This window comes from Pelmatolapia mariae, linkage group LG9 (assembly GCF_036321145.2).
Source record: "Pelmatolapia mariae isolate MD_Pm_ZW linkage group LG9, Pm_UMD_F_2, whole genome shotgun sequence".
In the NCBI taxonomy this organism is placed as follows: domain Eukaryota; kingdom Metazoa; phylum Chordata; class Actinopteri; order Cichliformes; family Cichlidae; genus Pelmatolapia; species Pelmatolapia mariae.
In genome coordinates, this window is record NC_086235.1 from 13,699,124 (window position 1) to 13,724,769 (window position 25,646).

General features: G+C 39.6%; 3 protein-coding genes across 4 annotated transcripts; 2 read left to right on the plus strand and 1 right to left on the minus strand.

Annotated features, from left to right (window-relative positions):
* Nucleotides 1–581: 581 nt before the first annotated feature.
* Nucleotides 582–6,402, minus strand: mastl (microtubule associated serine/threonine kinase-like). The gene is made up of 13 exons (XM_063483192.1): nucleotides 6,178–6,402; nucleotides 5,955–6,092; nucleotides 5,734–5,873; nucleotides 5,554–5,642; nucleotides 5,357–5,463; nucleotides 5,102–5,261; nucleotides 4,579–4,727; nucleotides 3,373–4,443; nucleotides 2,852–2,993; nucleotides 2,706–2,726; nucleotides 1,620–1,733; nucleotides 1,407–1,508; nucleotides 582–1,053 (listed from the first exon to the last, which is right to left on the minus strand). Exons 1-13 carry the CDS (start codon nucleotides 6,346–6,348, stop codon nucleotides 896–898), a joined length of 2,562 nt encoding a protein of 853 aa, XP_063339262.1. The 5' UTR covers nucleotides 6,349–6,402; the 3' UTR covers nucleotides 582–895.
* A 450-nt stretch (nucleotides 6,403–6,852) lies between these two features.
* On the plus strand, nucleotides 6,853–15,565 carry LOC134634837 (ATP-dependent zinc metalloprotease YME1L1-like). 2 transcript variants are annotated; one of them, XM_063484252.1, is made up of 18 exons: nucleotides 6,853–7,095; nucleotides 7,671–7,790; nucleotides 9,520–9,688; nucleotides 9,786–9,887; nucleotides 10,505–10,614; nucleotides 11,416–11,566; nucleotides 11,701–11,808; nucleotides 12,205–12,378; nucleotides 12,514–12,666; nucleotides 12,751–12,883; nucleotides 12,972–13,034; nucleotides 13,318–13,430; nucleotides 13,623–13,778; nucleotides 13,908–14,059; nucleotides 14,159–14,285; nucleotides 14,563–14,636; nucleotides 15,143–15,229; nucleotides 15,345–15,565. In XM_063484252.1, the coding sequence occupies exons 1-18, from the start codon at nucleotides 7,060–7,062 to the stop codon at nucleotides 15,513–15,515; spliced, it is 2,199 nt and encodes a 732-aa protein (XP_063340322.1). In that variant the 5' UTR covers nucleotides 6,853–7,059; the 3' UTR covers nucleotides 15,516–15,565. The 2 variants fall into 2 exon arrangements, with proteins under 2 accessions (XP_063340322.1, XP_063340323.1); XM_063484253.1 differs by having other exon boundaries at nucleotides 11,701–11,784.
* A 1,682-nt stretch (nucleotides 15,566–17,247) lies between these two features.
* Nucleotides 17,248–25,079, plus strand: pks1 (polyketide synthase 1). Its single transcript, XM_063483193.1, has 6 exons — nucleotides 17,248–17,305; nucleotides 17,422–17,575; nucleotides 18,780–18,940; nucleotides 19,038–19,241; nucleotides 19,327–19,508; nucleotides 19,599–25,079. The coding sequence occupies exons 1-6, from the start codon at nucleotides 17,248–17,250 to the stop codon at nucleotides 25,077–25,079; spliced, it is 6,240 nt and encodes a 2,079-aa protein (XP_063339263.1).
* Nucleotides 25,080–25,646: the final 567 nt, after the last annotated feature.

Consider the following 25,646-nt stretch of genomic DNA (forward strand, 5'->3'; position numbering starts at 1 on the left):
TTCACCTGACTCTTTAACATCTGTCAAATGTGGTCAGTGTGACCCTGCTCTCATCTGTGAAGAGAACAGGGTGCAAGTGACAGATCTTTTAGTTCTGAGTGTACATGTAGATGAGCAGTAGGGTGGCAGACCACCTCACAAAAAGCAGCAGATACCAGTCCTATTGCTGGGTTTATACCATTTTATGGCCTGGTCCAGCCCACCTTGTGTAACTGCTCATCTCCCGGTATTCCCTTCACATTTAATTTCTTTAAGAAGTGTACAGTTGAGATTTTTCTCCAAATAAAATTCTGCAAAAATACTCAAAGCACACATCTTGTTACAAACAGGTTTTATTTGTTTTTTCTTTTTTCCTCAGAGTTAAGATAAAATTGTGCATGTAGCAAGAATTAACCAGTAGTGTGGAAAACTGAGTGGATACAACAATCAAAATTAGAAACATTACATAAAATAACAGTCCTGCTGGGATAAAGTAACAGTATTGTCTTGAAACAACGCTACACTAAATTTACATACAGTATAAGACATTATTTATGAATATGTTTTTCTTCAACACTGAAACATGACAGTGAGTACCAGTACAACAGAAAATGGAGCATATTAACTTTAACATCCTCATCACAACAAAATCAAGCAGCAGATAAAGGGGTGCCTTGCTAGTAGAGTAATGTAACGCAGTAGTGCTAACATTAAAAAGATATTTCTTGTAGCTAAGTGGCCCTTTTTGATTGCACAAATGTAAAATGTTTTCTTTAAAAACAATATTACAACAGTGAACGGAAAAGCCACCCTAATCCACATCTTTACCTCGCATTTACTTGCAGAAATCCAAGGTAATGGTCTGAAGTGTTTAAAAATCACTCTCACGTCAAACATTCGAGCGAGAGAACAACTTCTATAGACTGAAGCCGGACACGGCAATGTGCTGAGCACTGTTTCTCGCATCAAAGTAAGAGGTGTCGGTTTCGTCGTCTGGTTGAGGTATGAAAGGCATCGGCTGGTTCTGCAGGTTGTCCCAGTCCAGACCGTCAAACAGGGGGTGGCACTTCAGTTCTAATGGAAAATACAGGCAAATGACAAACAGCAAAACACACAACAACCCATTTCTTCTTCTTCTTTTGTTTTTGAGAACATAGGTTCAAATTAACTTCCAACTTCTAAAGTCGGTATAAGTATTTTATGTTAAGTTAATCTGTTCTAAAATGGGGTGAATTTTCTGTATTTACATTACATTTTTCCTTATTTATTCATTTTTAAAAAAAATATAATAATTTGTGTTTTTATTGATGTGTTTATTTCTGTTTGGATGACAAATACTGTTAAAATTTTCACTTCATGGGATAGTTATTTATAAAGTCAATTGTTTCTTTCTCTTTTGGTCTTTTACTTTGAAAGGTGGTCTCTACCTTTTAAGCCAGCGCGCTTTGTCATGTCCATGGTCAGCAGGATTTCAATGGCATTCCTGGAGTCTACAGATAACTCCTCCTCCCCCTCAGGCCAGGGTATATCTACAATAGTTGATAGTAACGTAGGTGTGTTGGTAATCGAGAAGAAGCTTAATGAGTTACATATTTTAGATGGTTTTGTGGTTGAGGGTTGGACGAGAAGAGCAAACCCACCCCTGTTCAGAATATTCTGGAAGACCAGCTGGGGCGTCTCGTCATTGAATGGCGGCACACCTGTGAGGAACTCGAAAAGACACACACCAAGCGCCCACCAGTCCACCATGAAGTCTGCCCGGGTAGACGACGACGACGACGACGACAACAACAACAACAACAACAACAAAAGAAGAAGGAATAGTCACATTTTTGTACAGCCGTGGGCCTCAAACGCCTCACTTTTCCCTGTGATTTCTGTTAGAGTGCACACTAACTGTACTGCAGTGGCAAAAGCAGCGACTACGTTAGATACTGAGTACTGGGGAAGAAAACATTCTTTCATTCTCACATACAAAAACCTAAAAACAAATCATTAGGATTCGTTTGTATTAAAATTTGATGTCAATTCAAACAAGCAGAGTTCATTAAGGATAAAATAAACAGGGTGCCTGAGATTTGTCCTTACAAGCCTACAAACGTTGTGCTTCTCAAGACTTATTTTTTAGTTCTCGATAGCTGCACAGACTTAAAACCATGATTACAGTTATAGGTCTCTACTATTGAGCGAATAAGACAATAGATGAATAAATTCATGTCACGGAAGTCAAATAGCAGCGATCAAGCTACAAAATGGCATTGTGCAACTGACAGGAGACACTGCCCTCAAAGTGTTAACATTTGAATTAATAACAGCATGGCGGATCAATAAGTTATTATTAGATGACATTTTGTGTGATGCCAGTGCCACTGTGCATTGACAGTGTGTCAGAATTGCTCAAATTCTATAGATTTATAAGAACAAAAAGAAGAAAATCTTTTTTGCCAAATTAAAAGCACATCAGCCACAGCTAATCTGATTCCCCTGCTGGCACAATGGTGTTAAAAGAGACTTGAAAGACCCAATGCTTTAACATTTTGAATCACACACTTGAACCACCATCCCTTTCCCCTTTAATTAGGCCCACAGTTTGTTCACCGATCCAAAGGGCAGAAACAGCGGGGAAAGGGAAACGGGGCAGGAATCCGCTCATTTCCTACAGCGTATTAGCAGGCCGGGGAACATGCAAGCTTGCTTGCAAAGAAACATTAATGTTAAAAACTTACCACACTGACCACTTCCTGAAACTAAAAGAGAGTGCCTGTCACAAGAGCTACAATGTCAAGCAAACTATTCAGTAAAAACAAGACTGAGACTGACTGACTTTGGCTTTGTCATTGTTACAGAACTTTTGAAGATTTCTCTCTCTTACCATGTGGTTTTCCCAGAAGAAGCTCTGGAGCCAAATAGTCAGGGGTTCCTAAAATCGGTGCTCCCTCAACAGGCAGTGCTCCCCTTCGGACACTCTTTGGAGTCCTGTAAGGGGTATGAGAGGTCGACATGGGCTGAGGAGTCTGAGGAAATTAAAGGGAAAGGTGAAGAAAGACAAAAGCATTAATTTCATTAATATGTACATAATCCTATAGAACTGCCTTTTATTGAATCATAAATGTAACCTGTGACTGCCAAACTTTATTAAAGCGGTTGTCATTGTCAGTTATGTAGAAGACCTTCGAACTTCAGTTGAAGAGGGGCAACCAATTAGAAGAAAGTCAACTTAAAGTCAGAGGACAGGAAGTTGATAAGATAAAAAAGCAATTGCTTTAAATTGTGAGACAAGCAAAATTACTCTAGTAGAGCACAAAAATAAAAATACTGACTTAACAATGAGAGCGTCAGGTTGCGTTTCTGGGGCTATGCAGACTGCTGTATTCCTCGTCCTTCCGTGCCTACCTGATAGAGAGAACCACTGGAGCTGGGTCTCTTCTGCACTGGTGTTGCAGCTCCAGATGCGGCGTTATAAGAAGCCGTTGTGGACACGTCCATAGCTTCCACAGATCCAATGCTAACTCGGGACACCCCGGACACGTTGGACCGATTAATGGAGCTACAATAACTACGGAAGGCCACGACATTTCGCGGCTTGAGGAATAAAGGGGACTCCACATCACTGCAAGCAAGCTCAGGAAGTCGGTTCGCAAAGGAACAGCGAGATTCATCTCTCCCCAGAAAACGACCAAGTTTAGGTGTTTCAACAGTGGCCACAGGAGTTTTTGGTAGTGATGCAGTATAGAAGGAGTCTTTACTTTCTTTGTCCTCCTCTGGTGATAATGAATTCCTGTGTTTGACAGGCTCAGTTGGCTGGAGGGATGGATGGCTGTCTATAGTGAAAGACATTTCGTGCATAGACCCGTCAGAGTCCATGCTCAGGTTCCTACAAATGTCACTTGTCCCAGGAAGTGGTGACGTGAAACTCGTGTGTGACAGGTCTTTGGCTCCACCTTCAAATACATCCTCCACCGGCTCTTCCAGTTCATAAAACAGACTTTTGGCTACAGCAACGGGACTGGAGCGCTTCGGCACCCGCTCTTCAGTTGCCCCGATCCCCTCAGTGGAGACCATGAAGTCGCCTATTTTGATGGTGGAAAATGTTCCAGTCAAGCCGGTGTGAAACCTCTCAGTCTCCACAGGAATCTCATAGAACCTTTTGTAGTCTGTGTTTCTCTTTTTGGCTCGGATCTCTGGCGTCTCTGGACTTCTTTGTAAATCTGAAAATGTTCTCTTCACAGATGAGGGAACTGCTAATTGACAAACATTCTCCTGAGCTGTGGAGACAGACTCCTGGTTGTTCGTATGGGATTTATTTTCTACAAGATGAGCTTCATTTGACTTTTTTGATTGACTGCAAGAGGTCTTATCAGAAAAGCAAAAAGTGTCCCGTTTTGTGGGCGGACTGTCCTCTTTGGGCACCTTCAACTCAGATCGCCCTCTCCCGTTCTGGTCATTCATGTGTTCATTCTCTTTCTGAAGAAAAAAAAAGTCACAATATGCAATGAAATGTGAGTGAGACACTTTATGAACAGGAAACTCCAAGCCAAAAAACTTTATTGGTCTTTAATTACACATGGATAAAAATAAGAATTAAGAAAATCCACTTACCTCCTCACACTCCCACAGTGGACTGGTGCCACCGTCAGTGTCAGTAGTGCTGCCTGCACTCATCGTCTGAAACCTGCTCCTGGTCTTCATCAACGTGGGAGTCAGATTTTTTGTCAAATTATGAGGACTAAACACATTGCTCTTTGGTCCTATAAGGATATTAGATAAAATTTAGAAGAAAAAAACTGAACAAAAGGCGAAATTAGCATACATTTTCATTGTCAGCATAACTCGTCTTTCCACATGAATAAAGAATGACAAAATGCCAAGAGGATACCTCTTGGCTGTCTACTACAGCCTGACAGCATCAGCTAATAATGACCTATCACTTAAAAATCTGCATCATATGCTTTCATGTGGTAACTTCATGGTATATTGATAACCATTTTGTTACCAACTTTAAAGCATGTATTTAACAGGAACCCTTATTATTTCCCCTTTTTAGTAACATTTCTAACATAATGTAGGCAAAAAGAAAATAAATAAATCAACCATCAAAAATAAAATGTCCTTGATGACATACTCAGTTTCCAAGGGTAGCGAGCAGGTGAAGACAGGTGATCTATTTTCTTCATTACAGGAGAATCAAGAGATTTATTCCTTGGTTTTATTTTGCCACACGACATGGGACTGGACACCACAGTAGCGCTGCAGTGACGCTTGCCTTCTGCTGCTGGTGTATTCTGTGTTTAACAGAATAAAGGAAAAAGAGGAATTATGTAACACACACAAAACAACACATCTTTTCCTGCATGTGAAGTGATTTGAATTCACTTACAAATCCAAGGGAGCTGATTAAAGAGAGGACTTGGCCTGGCGTGCGGGAATAATCCTTCTTGGGTTTAACCAAAGATGGGGTAGTGAGGATATCCATAAGACTCAGCTCTAACAAAGAAAGCACAGAGGTAAAGGAACTATTAATAATATTTCTAAAGGTGATGGTTATAATGTGCAAAAGCTGCTGGGAAGTCAAACCTCTGTCCAGCTTGACTTTAGAAAGGCCAAAATCTGTTAATTTGATGTGGCCTTCGTTGGATATGAGCATGTTGTCTGGCTTCAGATCTCTGGGAAAAAATAAAGTTACAGTTCAAAAATGCATATAAACGTCTATCAAATTGAATGAAAGTGCAAGATTTGCATACACTGTAAAAGTACCTGTGAATTATACCATGACGATGGAGATAGTCTAAAGCCAGTGCGACCTCTGAGATGTATTTTACAGCCATGTCCTGGTCAAAATAGCCATAGATATGAAGGAGAGATTTGACATCTCCACCAATGAGGTATTCCATTACCTGTAAGCATAAACAATGACTTAATAAACTGGGTCATTAACATGTTTAACGCGAGTCTATTTTTTCATCTCTGGGCGTTACCAGATAGATCTTGGTGGCTGTCTGAAGGGAGTAAAACAGGTGAACCACGAAGGGACTTTTGCTCAAAGCGAGGGCATCTCGCTCTGCCTTCAGCTGGTTTGTCATGTTTTTATCCACCATATCGGCTTTCTTCATCACCTATGAGGCAGAAGAAATGTGCATTTAAGTAAGCTAGATCTCCCTTTAATGATTTAGAATAAGCACAGGTTAAAAACCTACTAACCTTAATGGCATATACGCGTGCGTTGCACTTCTTCCGTGCAAGGTAGACCTTGCCAAAAGCCCCGCGGCTGATGGGCTTCAGCACGACGAAATCGTTGATAGACGGCGGTTTAGGGTGATGATCTACAGATTTCACGTCGGCACACGAGCGGTGCTCTTCCTCTGCGTCCATTATTTAACTGCTTTAAAATGAGGGTTACGTCTGTGTAAGCCAGCCAGCTCAAAGTAAACAACACGCACTTGCAAAAGAACGGACCTCTGGTTTGTTTTGAAATTTTGAATTCCGCAGATCTTTCACGGGGACCCCACTTAGTTGTCCAAGAAAGCGCCTGCGTGAAAAAGAACAACCTGTACTTGAACAACCTGCGTAGTGTATTAAGTGTGTTAATTTTGGGCGTCTAATTACGGTTAAAACAATTATTTACCAGAAATCCATTATTTTGAAAACTGTTTTTAAATTTTGATCAGGCACTCACGAACAGACCAAAATGAGAAGAACGTGAAAATTAAATAGGAAAATGAATAATAACTGCTACGCTTTTTTACTGTAAGGCACCTGATGCAAGTGAAGATTTCTTTTGTCATTTCTATGCATTATAAATTAATTTTAATGAGTTCAAGGAAACAATCGCAATGATGCAAGCATCACCCGGTAGTAGTTCTTCTTGACGTCATTTTGTAGTCCGTTTGACCTCAGATGCCGGGGGATCCATTTGGCGTTATTAGCTGAAAAAAAAAAGTTGTGTAACTGCGGAAAGTTGTGTAACAAGGAAAACCAAAAGGACGCCCCTTTCGGGAGGACGCATTAATTTGGGTTATATAGAGGGTCTGTCCTTACAAACCAGCCCTCCAACGTCCGTTTTTGTAGCATCCATCGGCAAAAATGTTTTCGCTGTCTTCGTCATTTCAGCCACAGCAGGTAAGCCGACTAGATAGCGGCTTATTGACTTGGCTAGCTCATGTGTGTTCGTCTGGGAGTGAATTTAGTCTTTAGTTGTAAGTTAGTGTTTATTTTAGGACTGTTATGGGAGTTATATCGACATGAAGCTCTGCTGCCTGTTGCTTATTTCACCCCCTTTTCCCTTTAGCTCGCCTAGTGTTAGCAAGAACATAACGATTACTCCAGAATAAGCCCATGCGTACGTCACGCTGTCACCCTGTGTCGGTGCGGAGACGAGCTTGATACGTGAGGTTTCGGTCGTGACTTTACCCAGAGATACGTGAAGAAAAATCTAGGTTAATTTAAGCAAAGTATTTGAAAAAATCCTTTAAAGAGTAGAGGTTACGTAACTCCCATACGTCTGCCGTATGTGGGCCAAACCGCTCTATGTGCAGAATAACACTGACATAACAGTCCTGACCACGCTGTCTCCGCCTGGAAGTCTCATTTAAAAACAAAAAAACAAGTAGAATGGGAAACGTTAAATGTACATGCAGAAAATGTGAGGTGCTATGAGAGTGTTTTAAGCTACTGCTGTTCTTGTGTCTTCCCAGATGATAGTGCCTCTCAGCCAGCTCATCAATGCCCTCCACTCTCTGAAGAATTCAGCCACAGCTTCAATCCAGGCTCTTCACAAAGACTTCAGTCCAGAGCACAGTGCATTTCTGAGAGAGGTGAGATCCATCTCCTGAGGTTAGTAGCTGAAGGTGACATAGTACATGTTTTGTTACAGTGGACTATCTAAGGTAAACCACAGATCTGTTGATGGCGACTTTATGGAAGTATGTTTATGAGTAAACCTTATTGAATCTTCACTACTTTTAATGGCCGCACACTATATTATACTGTACCATAGTAATGTGTCTAAGTAAAGGATATATCTCTTTGTTCACTGTTTTAACGATCATTGCCTTGTCCTTATGGATCAGGTTGCTCCTCAGAAAATAGGTCATCGCTTATTTTGCAACAAGCGACTAAGGAAGACCACGGGTCTGACTGTCCATAGAGAAAATTTTAAAGGATTTCTCCACTCTTCTAATGAGGAAGTGAAAGAGGCTAGATCTTCTTATTTCAATAATTTCATGAATCATAATAAGAGTGATCCTCTACATCAGCATGCTCTGATAAAGAGACAAAGTAGTCTGCTTGTCAATCGATGTTTGAAAAGGGCAGTGGACTTTCCATGAAAAGTCTCCCTGTTTCTATGAAGACAATAACACTAAAAGACTTGGTTACCAAAATGGGAAAAAGAAAACCCTCATCATCCTCGTTAGAGATTTTACCTGTTTGGGACTCTTCTCTGGCTCTGCATTAGACAGGTTTTCCTCATATTTATCTGACTGGGCTTTCTCTGTTAGGTTAGGTTGAATATATTCTCCTTTAACACTGCTTCTCTAACCTGTGAGCTGCAAGGCTTAATCCTGGGTCCATTATTGCCTTTCTTTCAACATTCTTCCTTTAGCTGGCATTATTAGATTTGTTTTTTTCTGAAAATCTTCAACATTTTCATGCCAGTAAAATGCATATACAGCTGAATTTCAAGCCTTATCAGCTGGATAGATTGTCCAACCTAACCTAACTGAATGTTTATCCGGATAAGTTACTGGATCTCCAGTAATTACTTTGTTATATATTCCAAAAACACAGAGGCTGTGATTATAGTTCATTGTGTTGCTTATCTGCTAAGTCCAGTCTTCATAATCTTGGTGTTATATTTGATTCCTCTCTGGGCTTTCACTCACATGCAACATCTACTTTGACGTACCTATTTTGTTTTGTTTTGTTTTTTCAATTTAAGGAGTATTTCTAAATTGCAAGGTATAGTTTTTTCAGATGAACTTGAGAAAATGTCATGACTCCAAGTGATACAAAATGCTGCAGCCTGACTTCTAATATATCCTAGTAAGCAAGCTTGTATTACTCCTGTTTTATACTCCTTACATTTGTTCCCAGTTTATTTTAGAATAAAGAGCACTAAATGGCCAAGTTAAATTCTTAAACACACTCTTACTCACAGTCTGAGATCCTAGGCTCAGAATTTGTTGGTTGTTCCTCAGGTGAGATTGAAGACTGGAGCCTATTGCATTTTTATTTAGACTATTTCTCATTTTTATTTATTTTTCTGTGTCATGTTTACTTACGTACTTACTTACTTTTAGGTGATCAGTTGCTCCATAGAGTAGGGCAGGGCAATATGGCCAAAAATATTTATCACGATATAATATGATAATATAATATAAAAACAAAGGCACTGCACATGCGCGTTTTACCCATATTCTATCACGATATTTCATTTTCTTATTATTGCCTAACATTATACCGGTATTACCGTGAACAGTATGATATGGCCCAGCCCTACCTTAGAGTTGTAGATGACCTACCTTTGCTATCCTTTCCTTATAGCCCAGTGTGAGTCTGAAGGATCTGGGTCTGTCCGAGCTCAGGGCGAGTCAGCTGAACGAGCTCGTCAGCAGGTTACTGCCTACACCGGGACCAGAAGAGCCTCCAGCTGTTCCTTCGATATGGAGAACGAGCCACGTTTCTGCAGACAGCTTCTTTCACAACAAGCACGGTGAGCAGCTCAGTCGAGCTTTATTTATTTAACCAGATGTTTTAATGTGAAACAGACCTTGAGATTTTTTTCTCTTTTTGTACGATTTTTCTCACAGGGTTCTCACACAGGAATTTGGGGCTTTTCGGCTCACCATTATTCCACAGACAATACCACAGCCCACTAAGACAAGCTTGCTCAGAACTACAGTTTTTGCCTGGTAAGAAGCTGACGTTATACAAACTTAGTGGAATTAAAGCCCCTTTCAGGCATGCACTCCTTTCCATTTATCTGAAGGCACCTGAGCTTTTTTAGCCTCATGCCTGAGTGAAAAGTCAAAACGCAATCTTACAATTTATACAGGTCCGATATATATGTTCTGTATATGCTCTTCGTTACGTTGCTTAGCTCTCAAAAAGCAGTCTTGGTTTAGGCCTTCAATAGCAGTAAGACGGAAAAAGCAATTTGGGGCTATCAATGGCTCCACTGGATGGCTTTCACTGTCTTTAACACTCAGTTTCACTTTACAACAAACAGGTTCTGTTTGTTATGAGTTGGTCTTCACAGCAGGGCCTGAGCTAAAGCACAGCCACCATGGGGGCCCCTATATAAACAGCAATACCGTGCTGCACACAAAAACTATGCTGTTTTGCAACGACACTGGCGATGATTACATTTTCAAAAGTGTAGTTACATGCGATTAGAGCACAGCTAGACTTACTTATGATAAACAGCTGTCATTTTAACAGACTGAAGAAGCCAGAAATGTTATATACCCCATGTCTGAAAAAGGTTAAAGATACTTGACATATAGTCACATGTTTTCTGTCTGTGTAGTATGGGTCCAGAGTCGCGGTTTCAAGACACTTCGATCAAGGACCAGACGGGCGGAGTCTGGTTATGACGGTCCCGTGGAATCTGAAGCCTACACTCCAGGCTTCATGAAGGTATGCCCCCACATGACTGATGTATCTGTTGCACTGTTCTGAGTACAGACTGTTGGTTAATCCAACATAAATTCAGTATTTACTGAATAAGCATTATTTCTCGGACACTGCACAGTTAGTTATGCAGTTAGAATGAACAACATACCGTAGTTTTCGGGTCATAAGCCGCTACTTTTTCCCCACACTGTGAACACTGTGGCTTATACTGACGTGCGGCTAATGCATATTTTCTTTCATGCGGCCAAAAACATTTTGCCTGGTAACAGTAGACCAATAAAATTGATAAGTAGTATATATACGGTATATATTTTTACCGGTTGTTAAGAGACGTTGTAATGTTGTTTGTGCACTGTTCCGTAAAAAAACCATAAGCAACGTAATTTGTGTGTTACCGATAGGTACGTATACTGCTGTTCGAGGAAAAAAAGCATTTGCAGTATGTATTTTTGTATGTTACCATAACGTTTATGTTACCATGTTTATGTTACCTTACGGATTAAATTAAACGTTAAAAATCCTCACGTGTAATATTTCTGTGTAAATATCTCATATTACAAGTGAAACGCATACGACTTAAAATCCGGTGCGGCCTGTACAAGTACAAAATTTTTTTTCTTTCTAAAATTAGAGCATGCGGCTTTTAATCAGGTGCGCTCTGTAGTCCGGGATTTACGGTACTTTGACCCTTTAGCTCTGTCTACAACTTGACCAATTCGTTGCAGATTTTGAGTTGCTATTTGAAGCACACATTTAAATGAGGGGGAAAGCAGATTTACCATGTCTACTTTTTTTCCCTCCCAGGGATTGCTCTCTAAAGAAAAAGGAGTCGAGGCACAGTCTTTGGACCAAGTGATACAACAAAAAAACCTTCCAGAAAACCAGCAGGAGGCTTTCAAGACGGGTTTCACTGAGGGGTTCATGAGGTCTCAAGCTTTGACTCAGAGAACACAAGGCATGTGGTCTAGACAAAGACACAGTTACCTGTTTTTCATTATAACAGTTGGTAGCAGTGCTGAGCTGAGTACAGAGATGAAGATTGGCTGATTTGTTTTTTTGTTTTGTTTTTTTGTCTGTTATGTTTTACAGACTCACTGAGGAGAACCAGGTTGATCCTCTTGGTCCTCCTCCTCATTGGTATTTATGGCCTCTCAAGAACCCCGTTTCTCTCCGGTAAAGGCCCCTTTTCTGATGCTGGTTTGTTTCAGTCTTCATTCTTTCTTAAGCTTTCAAATTAAATCATAATCCTATATGCACACTGCCTGCTGATTTACACCTTCCAAGGGTGCAAAAGCATTAGAAAAGGAGTGTTTCACTTAATTTTCACCAAATTTTCAGCTTAAATATTCATATATATATTTATGTATTTATTACAATAATGTACTAGTGCGCATGTAGGGTTTGACAGATTATTTTGGTGCATGATACTATGCTTTAACATATAAATATCTATACAAACTATTTTATTTCATTACTGTGTTCGTGCTTTATGAATAACTGGTAGAAAATAAATGTGTGCTGCAGGAAGCAGCTGTTACTGTCAGACATTGAAAATATGTATTTATTGAACTGATTATTTTGGGGGTCTCGTAGTGAGGTTCCGCACCACATCCGGTCTTGACTCTGCAGTCGACCCCATCCAGATGAAGAATGTAACATTTGAGCATGTCAAAGGAGTGGAGGAGGCAAAGAGCGAACTGCAAGATGTTGTTGAGTTTCTGAAAAACCCACAGAAATTTACCGTTTTGGGTGGAAAGCTGCCAAAAGGTATCGATGCTGCTAATTCATCTTATCATTCTTTTCATTTACTGATCATTAAGAAAATTCAGTAAATTAAATAGGGTGGGTTTTTGTTTTTTTTTGTTTTTTTCTCCTTATGTGTTTCCATTTGGGTCTCCTCAGGGATCCTGCTTGTTGGTCCCCCAGGCACAGGAAAGACTCTGTTAGCACGAGCCGTGGCCGGAGAGGCCGATGTTCCTTTTTACTACGCCTCCGGATCGGAGTTCGATGAGATGTTCGTGGGCGTTGGTGCGAGCCGAATCAGAAACCTTTTCAGTAAGTTTACTGGATGTGAGAAAGGTTAGTTACACTTAAAATTGTATTTTAAAAAAATATAACCTCTATTTTTGTGTTTTGCAGAAGAGGCAAAAGCCAATGCTCCCTGTGTCATCTTCATTGATGAGCTGGACAGCGTGGGTGGAAAGAGAATAGAGTCCCCTATGCATCCTTACTCCAGACAAACCATCAACCAGCTGCTGGCTGAAATGGATGGGTCAGTGTTAGTTAAACCGAATAGTGTGATTGGTGGTGTAGATACCTTAAATTTACAGTTGCCAATGTTTTGTTTTGCTCTTTTACAGATTTAAACCAAATGAAGGAGTCATTGTTATTGGTGCTACAAACTTTGCTGAAGCTTTGGATAAGTATGTAAACATTTAGGATGAAGTGCTTGTTATGTATGCCATAAACATGTTAATTTTTTTGTAAAGTGACAGTAAAATTAAACCATTTTTTAGCATTTACTATCAGAGGTAGTTATTGTGCAGTTATGCAGCTTCTGATGAAACACATTCGTTTTACAGATATTAGTCAGACATTTTGAGTGTCGTTTTGCGATAGTTTTAAGTAGTATTTGTTCTCCTAAATAAAAATTCAACAGAATAAACTTCTGTGTACTAATTATTGCTGCTTTGCATCACTCTTTAGCGCTCTGGTTCGACCAGGGAGGTTTGACATGCAGGTGACGGTCCCTCGCCCTGATGTGAAAGGCCGCACAGAGATTCTCAACTGGTACCTCTCCAAGATCAAAGTAGACCCAGGTAGGTCTGGGTGTAAAGTATTCAACAATATTAAGGATATCTCTAACTACCTTTTGATCTCATCCTTTTTTTTCTCCTTCTATTATCCTTCTCTGCTGGAACTAAGCTTGAGAGGAAACCTGTGTTTGCCGTTTCTCTAAATGACACCATTGTCGTTGATCACCTTTACAAACACTGTTTGTTCTTTCCCAGCCTTTGATGCAGAGATTATTGCCCGAGGCACAGTGGGCTTCTCAGGGGCAGAGCTCGAGAACCTGGTCAACCAGGCAGCCCTGAAGGCAGCAGTGGATGGGAAAGAGATGGTCACAATGAAGGACCTGGAGTTCGCTAAGGACAAGATCCTCATGGGTAAATGAGTGATCACGGTGCAGCCCACAGCACTACATTTCACATTACACTGATCACCTGTACATTATTAAGTAAGGAGACAGGAACACCATCATGATTATTTCTTTATGTTTCCATTTCACATTTCAGGCCCTGAGAGGCGGAGTGTTGAAATTGACAAGAAGAATAAGACCATTACCGCATACCACGAGTCCGGCCATGCCATTGTTGCCTATTACACCAAAGATGCAATGCCCATCAATAAGGCTACTATCATGCCTCGAGGACCAACTCTGGGCCATGTGAGCTTTTGTTACAGTTTCGCAGTATTGTATGTATTTCTTCTGGGATTGGGGTTTTTTTTTTGTTTTGTTTTTTTAATAAAGCGTGCCGTGTTTTAGGTGTCGATGCTTCCAGAGAATGACCGCTGGAGCGAGACACGAGCCCAGCTGCTGGCTCAGATGGACGTCAGCATGGGCGGCCGAGTAGCAGAGGAGCTCATCTTTGGGAACGATAACATCACCACAGGTACGACACACAGAGGGACTGATTGGTAGGACATGATTCATAAATATAAAATGCTTGAGCTATGAATAGTATTTTGTGATTATAACATTTAAAGGTTTATCAGGTTAACACCCAGAGATTTTCTTTTTTCTAAGTATAAATACACTTATTTGTGTGCTTTTATCAATGTAAGAAAATAAATTTGTGTGGTTTGAAGAAGTTTTTATAAATTACTAGTCTCTAGTCTTACGCTCTGATTGTTTGGAAGATGACAAAAAAACATTGTTAACCATTTCAGGTGCCTCCAGCGACTTTGATGGTGCAACCAAAATCGCAAAATTGATGGTGACCAGATTCGGCATGAGTGACAAGGTGAGAATTTAGACTTGTGTGGCAGATGATGTCTGTAGGTTTTTGGGTTTTTTTTGTTTGTTTTGTTGTTTGTTTTTTATTCCAACCAGCATTGAAGGACTTAGCAGTGCTGTTCTAGGCTTTAACTGTACACACTGCTGCAGGTGTACATCTTTATTTACAGTAAGTAAAGTAGTACAAGTTATGAAGCCAAACACAACATTTGTCCTCAGTCAGTTTATGTCAGCCAAACTTTGTTATATTAAAAGCAAACACAGTAGCACATCTACAGCTACTGTATTCAATGAATTAATCTTGAAGTTAATACAAATCTGTAATAAAAGAAGAAAAAGAGGGGAGTGGACCTAAAAACTGCAGTCCTCTAACATTACTGTGTCATTCGGTGCAATTACACACAGCTCAGTGAAAAGCCCTTTGTTACTCGCTTTACAGTAATCACTAGCTACAAGTGGTCGATGCATGAGAAGACCCATTGTTCATTCATCTTGGTTATGTGTTTGTTACAGCTCGGTGTCATGACCTATGGAGACATTTCAAAGCAAAGCCCTGAAACACAAGCAGCCATTGAACAGGAAGTCAGAGCTTTACTAAAGGTGAGCAACATATGTGTCATTTAAAAATAATAATTATAATTTTTTCTATTCTGTTTCTCAAAATGTTTTTTTTTCTCTTTCTGTAAATGTTTTTTTATTTCTCTCTTTTATTTAGGACTCATATGAACGTGCTAAGAATATCCTCAAGACTTACAGTAAGGAGCACAAGAAGCTGGCTGATGCCCTCTTAACATATGAAACTCTGGACGCCAAAGAGATCCAGATGGTGCTGGAGGGCAAATCACTGGACCTCTATAGACCTCAGCAGCAGCAGCAGGCGTTGTAGACTCATATGTATATGTGTGTGTGTGTGTGTGTGTGTGTGTGTGTGTGTGTGTGTATATATATATATATATATATATATATATATATATATATATATATATATATATATATATATATATATATATATATATATATATATATATATATATATATATATATATATATATATATATATAAATAAATAAATAAATACATGTATATGCACAACTGTGCAATCAAGCACAGGCCTTTGGGAGGCCTTGTTTTGTTTGCATCCCTTTTATTGTCAATGTGAAGATGACACTGAAACAATCATCAACGCTTTGATACGTCTCATCATTTAATTTCTTTCAGTGATTTTTAAATCAACTCAGTTTAACTGTGTGAAAATAACTATTTGTTCTCCCCAAAAAGTCACAAAGATGGTTTCATTCAGGGCTTTTTTTTGTTCTCAGCCCTCACAGGGACAGAAAAACAAAACCTTGTGCACCAAGGTCATATTTCGTATCATATGAATTTGCTTGGCGTCTGACTTTTCTCACATATTTGTACTGACCAGTGAACACAACAGGACCTTAAAGTAACTTAAGCTGGAAAGTACCATTTGGCTATGACCAGGCACAGGTGATACTGCTGTTCATTGTTGAACTCTTCAGGTTAGAGTTTTTTTTCTTTATATGCTTGCATTTACCATATGCATATCTATTTTCCTTTGTTCTTATTTATTAAAGTGCCCAAAGGTAAGACCAGCTGTAGCTGATAAATGAGAAGTTGTGTATATACTGTAAGCTTGTAAAAGAAATGCATTGGTGCTTCTGTTTGTGTTTTTAGATTAAAGCCTTCATGAAGCTCAAATAAAATTGCTCTTACAAATCAGCCCTGATTCTTCTTTTGGGGTTTGTTTGTTTGTTTTTTGGTTTGTTTTTTATCATGTAGGTCTTAATACAAGTTGTAGCATTAACACATCATCACCTTATAAAACTGATAAAAAAGGCCTTAGTTAATTATTAATATATACAACAAATAATATCTAATATACGTCTCTGCATTGCTTAGAATGTAATATAATTCAGGTACCAGTTTATTGAAGCTTTTTCCACTGTTATCTGTCATAGCTGAAAACAGGAGTGGAAATTAACCTCAATCAAAATATAATAATATAAGCGCTAGAATATTAAACCAATCAGCTGAAAGACTGTAAAGTACTCCAAAGAACTAATCGGAACTTCAGGTCAATATTAGTGAGTGGTTTATAGATTTTAAACAGTGCTTTAAACCATTACGTATGTGTGAAATCACAGTGAAATCTCTGACAAATGTTTACAGCACCTTGTCGAATCTAGACTAAAGTGGCTGATAAGTGTTTCTAATGTTACACAGTGTCAAAGAACATCATGCTTTTGGAAATGCAGACAAAATGACAAATCAGATTTTTTTTAATCTACTGAGTGACACATTTCTAACATTGCATCTTCTGTTGGCCAGTTAACAGGAGCAAAGGCTTAATTATGGCTGCGGTTAAATTATCTTAACCTACCATTAGTGTCTTAAGATCCAGGTGACTCTGGGGGAGAGGCTAAGAGACCAAGACACTGTCCTATTGTCTCATCTATTTAAAAAGGCTGGTACAGCACTACTAGTTCTGACCAAAGACAGCAACCAGTGCTGAACATTTACTATGAAGAAGCTTGAAATTTCATTTAGTGTTTTCAAAGTAGCTCTCAGAGCAATCTTATGATTGCCCCAAAGGAACAATGGAGGACGCTGATGATGACATAGCTGTTATTGGGATTGGATGCAATTTTCCTGGAGGTACGACTTCATTTTGACACCATTTAAAGCAATACTGAATATCTGCATTTTTTTCTCCGAATGTCGAAATTTTAAGATAATGTGTTCTCAGGTTGTTGTGATACTTTATATTTTAGGTGAGGGGGTGGACAGTTTCTGGAGGGTTCTGTTGGAGGGAAAGAACTGTGTGGTGGATATTCCAGCTGAGAGGTTTGACAACACTCTTTGGTATCATGCAGAAGGTAACAAACCTGGGAAGATACAGACAACCAAAGCAGCTCTAATAGAAGGGTGAGTTTAAAAATATTTTAACCAGTCTTAATAAATGGCAAACTCACAGTTAATTTGTTATTAAGTTGTTAACAAAAAAAAGTAATTGAAAATGAAATGTTTACTAATTATTAGTATTCTTATTGATGTTGTTGCTTTTAGTGTGTCGGCAGTCAGTAATTACATTGTAATAAAGTTATTAGACTATTTATTCACAATTAATTGTTTCACAAATTATACGTTTTTTTGGTTAATTACTAATCATTTGTAAGCTTTGATGAATTTGTGTGTAAATACTGAATCATATATGTAACATTTATGAGTAATACGTTGTAAACTAACGGCTAGTTGGCTTGTAATTTAAAATGTTGTTATGTGTTATGTTTATATTCATATTTACAATGTTCATAATATAATAATTCATAATAAGCATTATAAAGATTTTATTATTTTATTCATATATTTTATATTTTTTTTTATTGTTTTTCATTTTATATTATATTATTATATTATGTTTAGATGAGATTATAAAGCTGCAGCTTATGGTTATGATACATCGTTAAATTGTTTATAGGTACCAAATTGATTGATTACAATTTGTAAACCTTAAAGGACAATTATAAAGTTTAACCTGGTGGGTGTAAAACTTTGTATTTTCTGGATGGGAAACAACTCATGGTTGTCCTTTGAGTTTGTATGACCTGAGTGCCTCCTTGCCTGCTTGTTAACAATTAACATATACTTAAAAGCTGCTGTGTGGTGCACAGCCCTCAGAGTAAAGGACACAGAAATAGGCTTAATCTAAGCCTTTCAGGACAAAAAAGTGGATACAGTTGAAGTTAATTTTTATAATCAAGTTCACAGTTGAAGTTAGTAATAGCATGTTTTTTGACTTGTTTTGTTTTTGTTTTAACACAATGACAAAAATGTTTGGTAAAGGTCAACAAAAACATAATATAGTAACATTAATAAAATTTGTATGCAACAACAGCTTTGCATCACAATGTAAATGGAAGTGTCTGTTGTTAGCTATGACACATTACAGGATTTGTAAAATATTGTGTATAACACAAACTACTAACAAAGTGACATAAATTACAAATGACCAGTGATTAGTAAGCTGTATTATTTCTTTGTTACCTACAAAATAAACAAAAGTTTAAGTTATTTTTTTCTTTGAGATTTTTGAATTATGATGGATCTACTTTCTTACTTTATATTCTAGGTTTAATGAGTTTGATTACAAGTTTTTTGGTATTACTGAATTGGAGGCTGACTTCATGGACCCTCAGCAGAAACTTCTGCTGCAGTGTACCTACAGGGCATTAGAGGATGCAGGAATAGCTATGGAAAGCATCAGTGGAACCAGAACTGGTGTCTACATAGGTACTCTTGCTACCATCTATGATACATTTAAAATCCTAAGCAATTTTTAAAATCCAGCAATTTTAAGTCTGTTTTGATTGTGACTGTGCTGCTGCAGGTCTTATGAACAGGGATTATGAGATGCTCACAAATAATAGCCCTGGCACAATAACCCACTACAATGGCACTGGGACGGCCATGAGTCTTGCAGCCAACAGGATTTCCTTCACCTTTAATCTGACTGGCCCTTCTTTTGCCATCGACAGCGCCTGCTCATCATCTTTGGTGGCTCTTCATGTAGCCAGCCAGGCTATAAAGCATGGTAATATACTTATGCTTGGCTGAAAAAATTCAACTTTTGGATGATGTATAAATATTAATTATTTAATTACCTTTCTTTCAACCAGGAGACTGTGAAATGGCACTATGTGGAGGAGTTAGCTGTATAATTGAGCCAAAGGTATTTGTTGCCCTCAGCAAGGCAAACATGATCTCACCTGAAGGAACAAGCAAACCTTTTTCTTCCCATGCAGATGGCTATGGCAGGGGAGAGGGCTGTGGTGTAGTACTTCTCAAGCCTTTGAAACGTGTAGGTTGATGATTTGATCTTTAGTGTCAAGTAGTTTTATATAATTGAGATACTATCCAGTCTTCTAATGATGTGACTTTCTGTGTCAAGGCTTTAAGAGACTGCAACAAAATATGGGGTGTTATCAGCAAGACAGCAGTCAATCAAGATGGGCACTCCGTCACTCCAATCACCAAACCCTCCATGGTTCAACAAGAGGAGCTGCTGAGAAGAATCTACTCTAACTCCGACATCATGAACGTTCAATATATAGAGGCACATGGGACAGGAACCCTTGTTGGAGACCCAATAGAGGCGGGAAGCATCTCGAATGTCATTGCTAGACCCACTCGTTCTGAGACACTTCTGATTGGGTCTCTGAAGGGCAACATTGGACACACAGAATCTGCAGCTGGAGTTGCTGGACTCATTAAGGTACTGCTAATGATGAAGTACAGCACTATTGTTCCCTCAGTTTTCTACTCTGAAAATAGTGCAAGTGTAGATGTAAAAGCCTTGAATCTGAGTATTCCAACTAAATCTGTTAGGTGGGAGACAAATGGGCCAATGGGAAGGGTGGCTGGGATCAACAGCTTTGGGTTTGGAGGTACAAATGCACATGTAATTGTAAGACAGTATACAAATGCTGCAGTTCCCACTCCAACACCGAAAGACTGTCCAAAAGTCTTTGTCATATCTGCAGCGTCTGAGAAATCATTAAGCCTGTCCATCACTGACACCCATGAAAGACTTTGCAGGAATCAGTCAGTTGATTTGGAGGCACTCTCATACACCTCAGCATGCAGAAGAAGTCATTACAAACACAAATACAGGAAGACCTTCCTAATATCTTCTCTCTCAGATTTAGAACACCAGTTAATGTCTGCACTGAAGGCAAAGGTTCAGGCAGTAAGGTCTAACATCCAGGTGGTCTTTGTGTTCTGTGGAAATGGGGTTGCCTACAAGGGGATGTGCAGGCAGCTAATGAGTAAGGTTCCTGTTTTCAGTGATAAGGTGAGAGAAATTGAGACTCTCTTCCAGAGTTATGGATCTTTCAGCATGAGTAGATGGCTTTCTGGTGAGCATGATAACAATGATTTCAATGAGCCAAATGTTGTGCAACCTCTTCTATTTGCGATTCAGGTCAGCATTGCTACTCTTCTGAAACACTGGGGTATTAAACCTGATGCTGTGCTTGGCCACTCAGTTGGAGAGGTTGCTGCTGCTCACTGCTCAGGTCTTTTGTCTCTGGACAATGCTGTCAAGGTGTTGTACCACCGTAGTACTCTCCAGAGCAAAGTCAAAGGAGGGAAAATGCTCGTGGTTGGCAATGTGGCTGTAGATAAGGTATTACAAATTCTTCCAAACTTTACTGGGAAAATTAGTGTAGCTGCTTTTAACAGCCCTCAGTCCTGCACTCTGTCAGGAGATGCTGATGCCATAGACACCCTCCATGAGAGGCTGAAGAGCATCTTTAAAGATGAAACTCTCTTCCTTCATGTCTTAGATGTTCCAGCAGCCTACCATAGCCATATGATGGATCCAGTATTAGAGGACATTAAGAGAAGAATAGATGTTTTAGATACCAACAACATGGAGTGCAAACTGTTTTCAACAGTGACTGGAGACAAGTGTTCAGATGGTGATTTCAGCTCTGGCACATACTGGGCCAAGAACCTCCAAGAGCCTGTTTTATTTGAACAAACGCTCCGTGCTGCCATCAAAGACAAGTTGACGAGGGGAAATGTGGTCTTTGTGGAGATTGGACCTCGTAGGGCTCTCCACAGGAACATATGTGAGACCCTGGGCAATGATACCGTAGTTCTTTCCACCGCAAACCCTGATAAGGATTATGACACAATCCTCTCAACAGTGGCAAAGCTATTTGAACTTGGCATGAACGTGGACTGGCATAAGCTCTACAGGGGTTTGGAGACATTGCCCACAGCTCTTCCAGTCTATCAGTTTGACAACACAAAGAAAGACCTGAATTTTGAATCACTGCGGAAAGGTGATGAGCCATCTTCTTTTACTCCCCATACACTCATATCCCAGATAAAGAGGGATAACAAAGAGTTCATGAGCAACTTCTCTTCAGAGACTGTGCCATATCTTTGGGAGCATAAAAACAACAGCATTTCCATTGTGCCGGGTTCATTTTATGTCGAACTAGCTTTTGCCTCTGTGATGGCAAGTTTTAAGCCACGAAAAACTATTACCCAGCTCCATCTCAGTGTTAGATTTGAAAGTGTGTTAACGCTCAACTCACACTCTCAACAACTGAAAGTGATAGTAGAACATGGTGAGAAGGAGGGCTCATTTGCAATACAGTCCTCTGCTGCAACGCATGCCTCTGGAAGATACAGATGTACAGATAACAAGCTGTTGTTAGAGGTATCAAACATTTGTCCTCGAATGATCTTCCAACGGTGCAAGTTGGTTTGGACGAGAAATGAGATCTATTCAATTCTTTCTCAAGCAGGATTTGAGTATGGTCCTCTTTTCAAACAGCTTGATAATGTGCATTTTGGGGATGAATTCAAGGAAGCTGTGATGGAAATTCAAGTCCCTGGTGATCTTCTGAAACATCTTCATGACTATTTTATTCATCCTGTGCTGCTTGACTATTTTCTGCAAATGACTGCTATGGTAGCAATGGGACAGCTGACAGTCAAGCAGGGATTCCCTTCAGGTATTACAGATATAGTCATATCAGCACCACTGCAGGAAGAGATGGTTATGTACTTGCGAGCAACTCAAGAAACTCCTGACTTTACTGATGTGTGTGGTTGCTTTTCCACAAGAGAGGGCAACGTATTAGTGGAACTTAAGGGGGTCAGGATTTCATTCTTGGGCTGCAGCTCAAATGTTTCCCAGTCACTGTTCTTCCAAAATGAAGCAGTTACTGTTGAAGAAGAATTGCAAAATGGCAAAATAAGAGCAATTGTTTTTGAAGATAACCTCTGTGTTGCTAAAGGACTCAGGCCATATTTGCACCCAGAATCAATCACTGTGGAGAGCAAAGAGCACTTGAAGGCATACCAAGTTCGAAATTTAGTGCTCCAGTGTCTCACCAGCAGAGTGGATGTGGAAAATATTCTCTTCCTTTGGGGTGTTGATAACCTCACTCATCTTTCATCTGAAAAGATGCTGGACTGCTTGATGACTTGCTGTGAGATTTTTCGCCAGATTGTTCTGGCTGTGAAAGAGAGCAAACGCTCATGCTCTGTCCATGTCATTACTTACAGATCATCAGAAATGTGTGTGGACCATGTCAGCCCTGGTTTTGCACTTTCTGGTATGATAAGGGCTTGTGCAGCAGAGTTGGCAGATCTTTCTTTTCAGCTGATTGACCTTGCTTCTGTGACCAGTGAAAACATACAAACACTTGCTCAGGTAATAAACACCTGCAGACACCAAGAGGTTTGGATCAGTAAAGGGAAGGCAGCAGTAACAAAAATGGCACGGACCAGATTGACAGATAAAGCTTTGTTTGACGGTGAAACACATTCAGTGAATCCAAGAGACTTTGTCCTACACAGTACTGATCCATACAGTATAGCCCATTTATCTGCCACCCACTGTGACACTAATGGAAAAGCTCTCCAAGAGAAGACAGCTGAAATTCAGCTAATCAGTGTTTGCCTGCATTCATCAGATTACTTCCCTGTGACCACTTCTCAACTGATCTTTGGTAAGGCAATGTACTGGAACAAGCATACATCACTGAATCACAGACTTCTGGCTCTAGATTTCAGTGGCATTGTCACAGCTGTGGGGAAAAATGTCAATAATCTGAGAGTTGGAGACCATATTGCGTCATGTTACCCAGTTCATGCCACCTCAAAAATTGTAATTCCTGAAGCAGTGTGCTACAACATTAAGACATTTCCATTTCTAAAAGAGACTCCATGTATGTCTTATTTCATACTGGCATGGGAGATCTTGCAGAGCATACTGTTTGAAGATAAAAAGCAGCACAGAAAGTTGACTATTGTTTCCCCGAACTCTGGCTCTGCTCTGACGAAGGTTCTGGCTCTCACAGCAACCAGGTCAGGCTGGAGTGTTTCCTCTCAGTCACATTTCACTGGAGAACCTCCATGTTTTGAAGAGAGTCACGCATTTGTTCTTTTGCCACCATTTGATGCCGCTTGGCAGGAGATGTATGACAGTGGGGGTCTTGAAAAACACATTATTTTCGTGTTTAGCAGTCATATGCCACCCTCAGTCTCAGACAGATTGTTTACTCCGAAGAGCGAACACATTCATGTGCATAAACTCGATGTGGATTATGTTCTCCAGAAAGCTTATCTACAAGCACGGAGCAGGAATATCTGCAACTGGTTAAAATCATTAGGCTTTGATACAGGATCTCTACCTCTAAGAAGGGAGTTGTATCTGTATTCAGACTCAAAAGTGTCCTGGTCCGGTACAATACCTGAGTCCTATTTCACAACAGAGACAGTGCAGCAAGTAGTTTTAGGCCATGAAGAATCGTGTAGCCTGGCATCTGAAATCCCTTTGTTTGCAATGCCTAGACAACTCTTTAAACAAAGTTGTACTTATATCGTAACCGGTGGGCTGTCTGGTTTGGGTCTTGAGACAGTTAAGTTTTTGGCCCACAATGGTGGAGCTTGTATTGCAACTCTGTCAAGAAGAAGACCTTCTGATAAAACACAGTTTGAAATGGATCTCCTCCAGAAAAGATACAGGGTTGCTATCATAAACATCCAGTGTGATGTTTCTGTGATGATACAGGTAGTCGATGCAATTTCAGAAATTGGTAAAACATTCCCTTCTTGCCCTATCAAAGGAGTGTTTCACAGTGCTGCAGTGTTGCACGATGCATTGATTGAATCTCTTGATGAGTCTCTCTTCAGAAAGGTGCTGCAGCCCAAAGTCTGTGGTGCTCTAAATCTTCATTATGCAACACTGCACAACAAACTGGACTTCTTTGTGTGCTATTCTTCCATCTCATCAGTCATTGGCAATGCCTCACAATGTAACTATGGGGCAGCCAATTCTTTCCTCGACCTGTTCTGCCATTATCGACGAAATCTTGGCCTATCTGCACAGTCAATCAACTGGGGTCCTTTGAACCTTGGTCTTCTGCTGAACAAAGATCATTTACAAAAGTTTCTAGAGGCAAAGGGGATGATGATAATGGATGCTTGCGAGGTTCACGAGACACTTAAAAAGAGTCTTTTGATGAACAGACCCCAACAGGTAATATGCAAATTCAACTTTAAAAATCTCAGTATTCATGTCCTTTCGCAAAATGGGTCTCTCAGAGAGCGATTGTTACCTTTAGTAGAAATGGAGCTCAAAGATGAAGTACACAACAAACCCAAAACCCAAAGTTCTTCCACATATGAACATGTGAGGAATATTGTGAGTGAAATAATTAATGTAAGTGCAGACGAACTGGATCATGACTCCAATCTGTGTGCTTTGGGGATTGACTCGATGTTAGCAATGACTCTGCAGAACAAGATTTTCCAGGAGACAGGAGTAAATATACCTTTGGTTGTAATACTGGACCCAAACAGTACGCTTACCAGTTTGGTATCTAATGTGTTAAAGAGTGAATAATTAATTGCTATTCTATTACTACTGATGCCATTTTAACTAAACAGTTACATTTGTCCAACTTGTTAAATAAACCCCAGGCAGTGTTTTCAAAGATAATTGGAGCTAAATAGCTTTACCCAGCTTCTATACAAACCCTAAATTCCATTTCATTTTACTTTTCTACATTTATTGTATTGATTGTATGTATAGATTTTAAATGATGCTAAAGTCCATTAATTTGGGTTCCAGGGGAGTAAATGTCCTACATACATTGCGAACATCCTGCTAATGCATGCTAATTTGTAATCTAATGGTTTAGTACAGTACATCTTGTCTCCATGGCACATGTGTCTGAATAAATGCTGCAACAGACTTTAGAACACATCTTACAGTACATTTGTGTATAAGGCCTTGCTCGCATACACACATGTATTTTGGTAAATATAGGCTTTTCTTTATGTTTTGGCCTTTTGTCCACATGTAAATGACATTTTAGTTCACTGAAAACTGAACTTTCAAAACCCTCCTTTCAGAAACTCTGCTTATGTGTGGACAAGGAAAATTAAGATTTTGTCTTCTTACGTTGCG

Excerpts from the sequence above, each read along its gene's own strand:
- pks1 (XM_063483193.1), top strand. The coding sequence starts at position 17,248 with ATGGAGGACGCTGATGATGACATAGCTGTTATTGGGATTGGATGCAAT. Across the intron at positions 17,306-17,421 it reads TGGATGCAATTTTCCTGGAG|GTGAGGGGGTGGACAGTTTC; the intron begins GTACGACTTCAT and ends TTTATATTTTAG. Across the intron at positions 18,941-19,037 it reads CAGAACTGGTGTCTACATAG|GTCTTATGAACAGGGATTAT; the intron begins GTACTCTTGCTA and ends GTGCTGCTGCAG.
- mastl (XM_063483192.1), bottom strand. The coding sequence starts at position 6,348 with ATGGACGCAGAGGAAGAGCACCGCTCGTGTGCCGACGTGAAATCTGTA. Across the intron at positions 5,874-5,954 it reads CAGCCACCAAGATCTATCTG|GTAATGGAATACCTCATTGG; the intron begins GTAACGCCCAGA and ends TTATGCTTACAG. Across the intron at positions 1,734-2,705 it reads TTCAGGAAGTGGTCAGTGTG|ACTTCATGGTGGACTGGTGG; the intron begins GTAAGTTTTTAA and ends CTACCCGGGCAG.
- LOC134634837 (XM_063484252.1), top strand. The coding sequence starts at position 7,060 with ATGTTTTCGCTGTCTTCGTCATTTCAGCCACAGCAG. Across the intron at positions 9,888-10,504 it reads AGAACTACAGTTTTTGCCTG|TATGGGTCCAGAGTCGCGGT; the intron begins GTAAGAAGCTGA and ends CTGTCTGTGTAG. Across the intron at positions 11,809-12,204 it reads AGGCCCCTTTTCTGATGCTG|TGAGGTTCCGCACCACATCC; the intron begins GTTTGTTTCAGT and ends GGGGTCTCGTAG.